We start from the raw sequence: 11576 nt of genomic DNA, 5'->3' as shown, positions 1-11576 counted from the left end.
CTTTCCACTAGATGTCTTGCATGTGGGAAAAGGTGCTGCATAGCGCGCCTCAGTAATATAGACGTAAGATTTTTTTTTTGTTTTGCTTACACAGCAAGGGTCTTAAACCCACCGACGAGTCATACGTCTATTTCTAGGAATGAGAGTGGTACTAAATGTGAATATCTTTGCCTCTGACATTGTTTATTTTGGCAGCCTCCTATTGCGCCTCTGCTTCATCTCATTTCATCTCTCTCTCGCTTTCTGTTTGAATTGCCATTTCTCTGTCCCTCTGTGTCTTTTTCTTTATGTCTTTTATTTGTTATTCTCAGCACAGAGCTCCTCTTATTGTGTGAATAAAATACTCTGGTCGAGTGGCTAAATGAAAGCACCGTGGATTAAAAGAGCCCGCGGCACATGAAGGCAGGAAGCAGATGTGTTATGATTCATTTAAATTTTCCATTTGCAAGATTCAGACAAATGTTCACAGAGTAATGCAAATGAAATACCAGAATGTTGTACCATCCTGCTGTGAACAATTTTCATATTAAGAAGGAAAAGACAGTCAATTCAAAGTTCTTTTCAGTGACCTGCTTCGGTAAAGAAATGGACAAATTCAGAACGCACAATGTTCTTTTTTATAAATAACAAAGGAAACGCTGTTATTACTTTTTAACGTGTAAACAATCAGACATTCTGGAATAAATTATTTTAGTTGTCAATAGTTGATATGTACAGTACATATGAAAAATAAATAAATCTTCAGAACTTTAATGTGATTATGGATTTTATATCATCAACAAACATACATGCATATAGTTTGATGTAAGAGTGAGGTACCCCGTCAGTCCTTATTGACAATTTTAACATTTTCCTAATCGATTCAAATTCCATCCATTTTAGTTTTATGGTGACAAGATTGGCCAAATTTAAAAAGAATAAAAGATCCATCAGAGCGATATGTGATTTTGGAAAAGCTTTAATTTTTATCCATTTTTTGTCAGATTTGTTTTATTGTGATGTACCTTTGCCATATCCATCTACTCCTGTCCTGCAGTGAACTACAAGAATTGTCTTTGTGGGCCATCAGTAAGGACTTCAGGAGGCACCTACAACAGCTTATGTTAATTCATACACAAAGTATACTATAAATGTAAAGAAATATGCAAGGCTACCTGTGTTAAATCTATGAAAAACATGCAAAATTATACTGAATCACACTTGTGAGTTACATTTGTTATACCTTTCAGGTGTCATAACTTGCATATTTCTCAAAACATATGACTGCAATCTTATAGCTGTATGCAAAAGGTAAAATAACAGATGTTAACCGCAATAACACTTTACTTAAAGTACAATCATTGGTGTCTAGACTATAATAGTTAATAGCACAAATGATATGTGTATCAAAACCAAAAAAATGTTTTGGGTTTCCATGACCTTATATTTTTATGTTCATGGGAATAAACATTTAGAAATGATACTAGATATTGTGCCCAGTGCTTTAACGACCCTCCTACTTGATCTTCCAATCTTAGCAACGTTCAATAGCATTAAGCAAACCACACGTTCCCAGAGACTGAATTATTCTTTCTAACATGTCACATGTTTGCTCTAACATTGACATAAAGTGGCACTTTCTAGTTGATTCTGAAGCCGTTTGTGCTTCTGTTTACCATTTGGGAATTTTAATATTAACATAGATATTTCCAAGAGAAAGCCCACTGTTCTTTTCCTGTCCCCTAGCCCACTCCCTGCATCTCAAAGAAAAAACACATTCAAAGGTTTTACAGAAAATCAGGATGGAAAATGCTCATTGAAAGTACTCAAGCCACTTTCCTGAAAAGCCATGAATTACAAGTGGAGATTAGTCTGAAAGTTTTATTGAGCGGTCAGCAAAGAGTAGAACTCCAAATGATGTACATGTATACAACATTTTGAGGAGGTCTTTAAATTATTACAATTATGCACTTCACATCTTTTTGACTAAAGTCAAATCACAAAAACATTATGAGGAGTGATATTTTTTGATTCTTTAATACCCGATCATTCATTTGTTTTATGAGTTTTACTTTGATATTCGGTCATTCGGAGCACTGGGCAATTTTGCTGACATCTTTTCATGAAGCAAAGATCTCTGTATCAGCTGCAGGGAGGCTATGTAAAACACTCTTTAATATTTTCCAATTTCAACAAATAATTAGTTACTGTTGTGATGCAAATTGAGGTTCAGAAAATTGCCTGTTATCAAAAAATGTATAATAGACTGACTTGAACAATTGAATGTCAAATATTTTGTGAGGATGATCTTTTCTCTTGTATCTCCCTGCAGCTGGTGAGTCAGTTTACTTGATAAGTTCCTGATATTGTTCAGATCTCAGGAACCGACCAAAGGAGTCTTTCTCCATCAGGGTGTAGATGCGGCTCTGAGCCAGCTCGAAGGTAGCAGGAGAAATATCAACCAAGTTCCTCAGGGTCACATCTTTGGTGAAGTGGTCGATGTTCACCTACAAATGATTTAAGGAAAAAATAACAAAAAATAACATCAATAAAAAAGGTACATTTTATTTAGCCCTTACAAGTAAATTGTACTTTCTTTTCAATTATTTTTCTTTCTATCTATCTATCTATCTATCTATCTATCTATCTATCTATCTATCTATCTATCTATCTATCTATCTATCTATCTATCTATCTATCTATCTATCTATCTATCTATCTATCTATCTATCTATCTATCTATCTATCTATCTATCTATCTATCTATCTTTCTTTCTTTCTTTCTTTCTTTCTTTCTTTCTTCTTTCTTCTTTCTTCTTTCTTCTTTCTTCTTTCTTCTTTCTTCTTTCTTACTTTCTTTCTTCCTTATAACTGACTTCCCACACACAAATTAAATGTGTGCTGGATGTAACAGATTGAACACCCATCTTAATAAGAAAGTGTCTGAAAACTATAGGGAGTCTGTGGAACAGTCAATCCTTCAGACTACCCGGAGCTCGAAGTGGAGCGATGACGCCAATTATACAGATGTCCTATACATGCAGACAGTAAGTTTTGTACAGTTATGCATATACTGTGTATTTACTGCAACTAGACTTAAAATACATTTTTTATGATGTTTTTTAGACATTTACTTATATCTTTTGTTTATCAGTAGGAAATATTATTATTTGTTATAATCAGATTAGATTTATAGAGTCCTACAACAGATTCAACTGTCCACAAAAAAAAAATCAGAGACTAGTCTTTGATTTTAGTCATCTACTTTTTTCTTCAATAACTTCTTTAAAGCAGTTACATAAAAAGGTAGATTGGAGTATTTTAAATATGAAAAGTACTATTGATTAGTACTATCCATCCATCCATCCATCCATAGCTGTTAAAACAAAGTCCTTATATAGCGGCTAAGATTATGCAACTGGGCCCTGATCTCATGCAAAGAGCCAAAAAACAAAAACAGCCTTAATCCTGGAAACTACAGTAGCATTAAGGATTTCTAATGCTTCTAATGCTATGAGGATGTTTTCACAAATAATGTCATAAATAGATTTAATTATGTATGTGGGGCCCTATAATAACCTTTCTATATGATCTGAAGGTCAATGTGTTTCGATCAAAGTTCATTTCCCTTAAAAAACTTGTAGATATTCCACTAACGTTAAGCCTTCTTATAGCCCTCAGGGACCATTAGAGGGGAGCACATGGGCCTCAGCGTTTATAAAGAAAATATGTTTAACCTATTCACATGAGTAAGAGGGTAAGAACTCTCTCAATCTACTTCTCTCAGCTGCTTCACTTGACTTCCAATACAGTGTTTTGGGGAATACGAGTACTCAAAAAAGCAAACAAACCTCTTTAGGTCCACCGGTCTGAATGAAGTCCTCATAAATCTTCTTTGCTTTGGTGGCCTTTTTCAGGGGGTTCTTGGTCTTTTTGAAATCCTCGCAAGCCTCCCAGAACTCAATATTTTCATCACTGAACTCAGATCTCAGGAAGCTCTTAAAGGTGGCCAGACCATCTATGGAATAAAAAAAGTGTGGAAAAGCCATTAGAGTGAATGTGCGCACAGCTTTATGTGTTCTAATGTGCTGGCAACACGCTTCCGCTGTAGATCCCGTCCCACCGGCTCTTAAAATCCTTATCCAAACATTAATGGAGCGCATGCCTGGGGCACATAGCCAAACATTAATGCAATATCTTATGAGTTCAGATTGTGTAACATCATGCAGCGTTTGAGTGACAACTGTGTATCGCCGGATCGGTTTTTGTAATAACTGACAACTCATAGATGACTTATTTCAAAGACTGGCTAGCAATTATTTGTCCGAAAATTATTTTAAACGACCCATACTCGTATAGAAATACACAATGCGTCAATGTATTCCTAACAAAGCACATAATGAGCTTTTAGCAGTTATATGAGGTATGTTTTAGCATCAATCAGAGAGCTGTTATATTTGAACTGAAGCACCTGCTACACAGAGGCTATATAATGCAACATGACTGGATGAATTCAGTCTGCAATATAAAAGGTATAATTAAAAGGGATAAGGTCAAATAAAAGGAATAATTAGGCAAATCAATACTAAACATAACAGTCTGACTCCAAAAACATATAATTGAATGAATATGTTTGGTTTTCTCTGCAGTATGGAAAAACATAATTAACTTGTGTAGATAAAACGTCTTTAAAGTCATTTTGCTTGTTTATATAGTTGCTTTCTTTAGATGTTTGGAAAGAACCAGCAAGCATTGAGTCTGGAAATGAGTGTGAAAGATCTTGCAATGATAAATAAAAAAGCATTAGTTAGTGTCAAAGGGATGTTTTGAAAGGTTTTATAAGGTACAGCAGACAGGGTCATTTAATTTATTTCACCACAGCTGCTGGAATTCACTAAAATACTTGCTTAAAAGGTGCTGTGTGTTATTTTTTGAAGGGTCTATTGACAGAAATTCAATATAATATACATAACTGCAGTATGTGTTCAGAGGTGTATAAAGACCTAACATAATGAAGTGGTATGTTATGTTTTGCACTTCCATCACAACAAAGGTTTTTTATTATTGTTTTGGTTAAATGTCCTACATAAAGTTTGTGGTAAACAAAACCTCTAAATATTTTCATGTTTTTGTCTATGACATAAAACACGCTAGTTATAACATGCTCGTGTTTTTTGAAGTTTTATCGTGTCTTAAAAACAGTGGTTGCTAACAAATCGCTAAAAGCGACTTTATCAATTTGACGGGACGTTGGACGTCATCGCATATATAAATCTCACGAATAATGCAACATAGATACAAATCTCCAAAAACGTGGATGGATATTAATTCAAATTGTAATTACCAGGAAACACTGTTTTAAAAGTTGAAAAAGTTGTCCGATGCTTGGATGGAGCGACCGTAGTGTAGTATGTTCTCATGTTAGCTTTTAACTTGTGTTTTTAGGCTTCAAAATTTGTTCTGCATTTGGTAAGTGCTAAACCAATAAAACAGATCCGTTTCTTTTTATGGATCTAGACTACTGTTAGGAAAATTCTGTCAAATATGCAACATCTAAAGGTTACTCTGACCTCGGAAGCACAAGCAGTTTACACATACCAAATCAAGTGCATCAGTGTAACTTCATAGATTTCTCTGAGGTTCCCAGCCAATGGATATAAACAAAGTATTAAATGTGTTTTCACAGACCAAGCCGATAAACGAAACCTTCCAATCAGCAGCCATGCCTGAAAGAACATTCAAGACACAAAATGCAACCAAATGGCCATTAAGATAAACACGGTACTCACAGCTGTTGGAGAGGACCTTATCGAGGGACTCGCGCCATTGTGCTGCTTCTTCATGTGTTGGTCTGATCAAAACAAGCAGATTTCTCTGTTTAGTTCTTCCTTCTTAATGTACCAAAGCAAAGGGTTTTCCAAGTACTACCTACACAGTTATTTTGGGTCTATTTCGAGAATGGTGATCTCATAGTCGAGGAGGTAAATTCTGGTGTTGTTTTCAAGTACAAAATGCTCAGTTAAGCGTTTGAGCATCATCCAGCAATGCAAGGTGGAAGTAATTACCTTAACCACCAGCTTGTACCTTGTTTTTTCGCACTTATAAGAAAACTACACATGATTACACAAAAAACACAGGATTTTTAGATGTTTTTCATTGTGCCTTATGAGCAGTTGTGTCATCCTTATGCCTATAAATTCTCATAAACATAAAGATATCACATTCATCATTCATTATAATTTGAAGAGAATAGTATCCGCAACGCCAAGGTTGTTGGTTTTACTCCCAGCAAACACACATACTAATACAATCTATAGCTTGAATGCACTATAAGTAGCTTTGGATAAAAGCTGATTCTTGAATTAAAGTCAGAAATTGTGTTTTCAATTCATGTCTCACTCTTTGAATGGACGCTTATCTTTAATGCACGTGTTCAGATGCTGCTGTTAAAAGACTCTTGCATAAGATATTACGCAAGCTAAAGGGAGCTGAAATGGTTAGCAAATGTTTTTCACAGTCAATTTGGACAGCGTTCATTATAAACAATCCTTTTACACTTTTCTATTGCAGAATGTTCTAACAATGTCTTTGTTAATCTCCATCAATCATCTCACTTGTTCTCCTTCATTCATAAACAGGTCCAAAATAAACAAAATTTCCTTATCTGCCAATGGCGGGTAAATAGAGAATTTAATGGCCATATTTCCTACAAGGACATCAACTATAAACGATAATTAATAACTATTATTTTTGTTTAATTTGACAAACTGGTAAAGGCACGATGGGATTAATGTAATGCATATTTTGTCTATTTGTTGCTGTCCTTCCGAAACCTTGGATGGCTATTTTTTGGGAAATGGAAAAAAACTGGACTTTTAAATTGATTACATACGGTGATAGCATTTTCTGAAACTTTTTATTAGTTAGATATTTGCAAAACTCAGAGATAAACATGGGGTGACTAATAATAATGATGATTCATGTTAAAAAATAAATATCACAATCACAAAATATGGAGATACAAGGTTTCATAAGGACACCACTGATATGTTCCACATGCATCAGGCGTACTAGATCATCTTATGATGATAATTTCTTTTAAATCCCGCATGTCAGTGCGTGTGTGAGGGTCCTACTTTTGTTCTTACAATTCAAATAAACCAGTGTTCCTAATATGGTAATCTGGCAAAAACAAATCACATGCCAAATCCAAATATTACATTCATGCATCATTTATGGATTATTTTGTTATACTATGTTCATGATTCTCACATTATCAATGTGAGTAAATACCAGAAATACACCTAAAAATACATCAAATTAATTGATTAATCTGCTCTGAATATACATTTTCATTTTTTATGAGAATGAATTTATTGTATAATGTCTGATGAATTGTAAACAACATATAATATGGCTTTAAAGGATTGCATCTTCCATTTTGAAACTTCAAGTGAAATATATTTTTCTTGGGTATGAATGACACATCCAGATCTGGAGTTGTCGTCGTGTGTGTTTGTGTGTCTGCGTGAGAGAGGTGGAGAAGAATAAAAAAAAACATGAGGGTCAGAGGAAAAGTGAAGGAAGCCAAGAGGCACTCACTTCTGAAGCTTCTCAGGTTTCTTTTCAGGCTTTTCTTGGTAGGGGATGATAAAGTCGATGGAATTGTCTGGCTTCTGAAGCAGAGTTCCCAATTTAGTCTTGATCTCTTTAGCCCTGAGGACGACACAAGCATCAAATGAACCCGGATATATATACATATATATTTATATATATATATATATATATATATAAAGAAATTATTATCATGCATAAACGAACAACCATGACACATTTCAAATCTTAAAAGTTTAGCCTGCAGTAGTCTCATCAATAAAGAGGATAGATATTGAATGACCATTTCATTTGTACACTCTTAAGAATTGTTTTATTGGGATTCTGTTAAACTTTATTTTATTGACTTTTGTTATTGACTTTTGCTTTTTGAACAAACCATGGACTGAAACAGCCCTTGTAACGCATGGATTGAAAATAACCATGATTTTTTTTAGACTGTATTACAGTTTGGCAAATGAGACAGTAAAACATATTTTATCTTACAGTCTCACTAATATACGATATTCATATACATTTTAACAAGATATAACTCTGATCAAAGAACAGTTTGTGTAGTGTGAGAAAAAAACACAAATCCGACCATGACTTGTGGGTTCAATGACGTCAAGCAAACAGTTTGATTTGTTAGGGATTGCTGTACAGTTCATCCTGCTGACACATAACAGATATATTGCTCAAACTGCTGCAAAAAAAGCTGATGTCAGTTTGCTGACAGAATTGACCTAATAAGATATCTGATGCAAACCAGCCCAATTTGCCATCCTAAAACTGTTGTTTTTTTATGATGGACAAATAGATTTCAGGATTACTGCAGAGTTTAGGTAAGTCAATCTACATCAAAATCATACAATTCTGAGATAGAAAATGTTTGTATAGTGAAGTAGCCAGCAGCATGTCCTCATTACTTAAAATTTATTTACTGCAATTCTGCTCCAATCTTGTTAAACATTGAACTAAACTAAACAAAACTGTAAGTGATTTGATTTTTGGAAAACTTAGAACCCTAATATTTGATTTATGTGTTCAGCGATAAAACTAAAAAACAAAACTTGGAAATGCTAAACAAAAACTGGTGTTCAGTCTACTCGGACAATGTGTAATCTAACTAGACTATGAAAAAGCAGAAAACGAATCTAAAATGTATAAAATATATAGCCCCCTTTGAATTTCCTTTGGGTGACAAATCCTTTTATATCCGAATAAACAAAGCGGTCTCTTACCATCCTCCATAAAATGAATGAAGTTCCTGTTTCACACAATGCACTGAACAATATCTGTCATTAGATATTATCTGTCATAATTCATAAACCTCAAACAAATAAGAGGTGAAATGGCATACCAAAAAATGTCCTCCTATGTATAATTAACTATAGTATTTATACCATTTCCCCTCCATTGTTCCAGATATCACATACATGTATTAAATAACTACATAACCAAAATGAATATAGTGTAAATCTGAAGTACAACTATAATCCATGATGTAAATTTTCACAGTGCTTACCTTTCCAGACATGTCTGGGGCAGGGCAGCTAATCCTTTACACATGTTCTGAGCAGTTCCGTTTGGGTTTGCAGAGTTAGTCCACCAGTATGAGTTGTTTCCTTCTCTCTTTAGAATTTGTCTTCTCGCACCCCTCTGTTATATGGAGGAAGACTGCTGGCCCAAAGCCAACCACTCGAGAGCCAATCAACTTCTTCCTTGCCATAACAATGGAAGCAGAAAGAGCTCTGGAGATGATAAACACCAGATATGACATTTGAAACCTCCCAAAACAACAGCGCACAGTGGTTTAGATCCATATCTATTCATATTAACTCACAGGAAAAGATGTTTTGTAAAATTATCTTCTGCAGATGTTAGTTTCTGGTAAACTTCGCCTAAGAGTGATACTCCTAGATAAAGCTGACATCTAAAGTATGAGATGCACCAATACTTTTAGTATACTTTAAATAGTGAACATTTAAAAACAGTTTTGTTACAGTTGAAACAGATGGTGGTAACTCCAATACATACAAATATCTTTAAAAAAGGGAGAAATATCAAGAATACGGAAAACATACAGGGAAAAAAAAGACTTAACTTATATATTAACAAATATATTTTCCTATTTTAAAAAGAAAATGCTTCCACAAATGCTTTTCTTTGTTTTCATTTACTCACTCCTTGCCATTGTTCTGCTGAATGCAAGATAGATTTAGAAGAATATTTGTCAAAAATCTACTATTGTAGTCTAACTGTTTAGTTTTCCCTATTCTTCAAAATATCCTCGTTTGTGTTCAACAGAAAAAAATATCGTACAAAGTTTGAAACAACTTGAGGGAGAGACAATGGTGAGAGAATTTTCATTTTTTTCAAGGGTGAACTATTCATATGATTGCAAATGATAGGAATTGCATTAATAAACGCAACCATATACAACACATACAAAACATACAAAGACAATTAAATGTTGACTATTATTTTGCTGTGTCAAAATGATTTCCCACGGGTTCTTTATTATTTAAAGTTCTTTATAAACAAGATAAAAGACCTTAGAAATATGTTTGTGATGAGTCCAGCAATTTCATCAAAGTATAAATTTGCATCCTGGTGTTTGGAATGTTTCTTGCTGAGTGCCAAAGAAAAATAATAACAGGCACGGGAAATGTTGTCCTTTTTGGAGACAACAAAACAAACTTTCAATTGCATGAAATTCCTAGAACATTCTTCACACAGTTAAAAAAAACCTTAGATACAGCGAAAAGAATGTGTAAAAATCAATTCCAATCAAAGATGGCCCTGAACACAATTCTGTTCATTTATATATACAGGCGATGAAAAAATTAAGACACCATTTCAAAATCACTTTCCGTTTTTTTTAATATTTAAAATGATCATTTATGTTTCCTTCTGTAAACTATTAAAAAAATTCACCAAAATTTCAAATAAAAATATTACTTTATATTGTCATTTATTTGCTGAAAATGAAAACTAGAGAAACAGATCAAAATAATAGAAAACATGCTCTGTATTTTTCAGACCTCAAATACAGCAAAGAAAACAAGTTCATATTCACTTTTAAACAATGCAATTTTGTTCATTTATTTAAAACAAGGTTCAAAAGTAATTTTTTTATGTGTCCTGTCATGCTGTCAGTCTTTCACATTATTGTTGGATGACTTTATGTCAGCCTTGATGCCCGATGACTCCTGAGATAGGCACAGGCTCCCCGTGACCCGAGGTAGTTCGGATAAGCGGTAGAAAATGGATGGATGGATGGATGGACTTTATGTCACTGCTGAGCTTTGATTTTGCTGAAATTCAATAGACACTGGACTGGAATTGTAACAAAACATGGACTAAATGGACATTTTGAACGGTCCCTTATTTCTTTCTGTGGCTATATAAATATATATCTTAGTAATGTCTATACAAATATATTTAGTTCAGATTTGCTCTAATTGATGCAAAATTAAGCACAGGGCATTCATTTCACAAATGTGTTGGTAATGAGATGGTAACAGCTGGTAACACTGTTCTGTGACATTAAGCAACTGAGTAGAGAAAGGGTCTGTATGCTTAAGGCACACATGTTACGGAAAGAACATGGTCTTATTATACCATTACAGGTGTTGACAACATTTTCCACTGGCTGACTGCTTTGGACTCAGAAAATGAGAGTGTTTTCTGTTCTGTCAGGTACTAAAGCCGGATACAGAGCAAAGGTAAACCAAACTTCGGCTTTGTAGCGATAAACATGTTGGGCAATGTGACTTTCAGAACAGAAGGAAATTTCATCCAAACAGATTTTGAACATTGTTCAATTAGAACCTAATGCTTGAAGATCTTAAATTTCAGAAAAGTCAGCATCATACTGTATCTTACAGTACAGTATATGTACAACGTAAAGTTCATAGAGTACAGTGTGATTAAAAACTCATTGATACTGATATTTTGCTTGTTCCAAGCTGAAACATCTGGGGTTTTTGAAAAAATTG

General features: G+C 34.1%; 1 protein-coding gene across 1 annotated transcript; it reads right to left on the bottom strand.

The window, feature by feature from the left end:
* Positions 1 to 734: 734 nt before the first annotated feature.
* On the bottom strand, positions 735 to 9246 carry rgs5a (regulator of G protein signaling 5a). Its single transcript, XM_056749856.1, has 5 exons — positions 9101 to 9246; positions 7582 to 7695; positions 5769 to 5830; positions 3831 to 3997; positions 735 to 2486 (listed from the first exon to the last, which is right to left on the bottom strand). The coding sequence occupies exons 1-5, from the start codon at positions 9142 to 9144 to the stop codon at positions 2325 to 2327; spliced, it is 549 nt and encodes a 182-aa protein (XP_056605834.1). The 5' UTR covers positions 9145 to 9246; the 3' UTR covers positions 735 to 2324.
* Positions 9247 to 11576: the final 2330 nt, after the last annotated feature.

The sequence above is a fragment of the Triplophysa dalaica genome, chromosome 6 (genome assembly GCF_015846415.1).
Source record: "Triplophysa dalaica isolate WHDGS20190420 chromosome 6, ASM1584641v1, whole genome shotgun sequence".
Taxonomy (NCBI): domain Eukaryota; kingdom Metazoa; phylum Chordata; class Actinopteri; order Cypriniformes; family Nemacheilidae; genus Triplophysa; species Triplophysa dalaica.
The sequence above is the reverse complement of the archived record's forward strand: the minus strand, read 5'-3'. Positions and strand labels throughout refer to the sequence as shown.

Coding starts and splice junctions, on each gene's coding strand:
- rgs5a (XM_056749856.1), bottom strand. CDS start 9,144: ATGTGTAAAGGATTAGCTGCCCTGCCCCAGACATGTCTGGAAAG. Junction 7,696..9,100: donor CCCCAGACATGTCTGGAAAG/GTAAGCACTGTG, acceptor TGTCGTCCTCAG/GGCTAAAGAGATCAAGACTA. Junction 5,831..7,581: donor AAACCTGAGAAGCTTCAGAA/GTGAGTGCCTCT, acceptor TGTTTTGATCAG/ACCAACACATGAAGAAGCAG.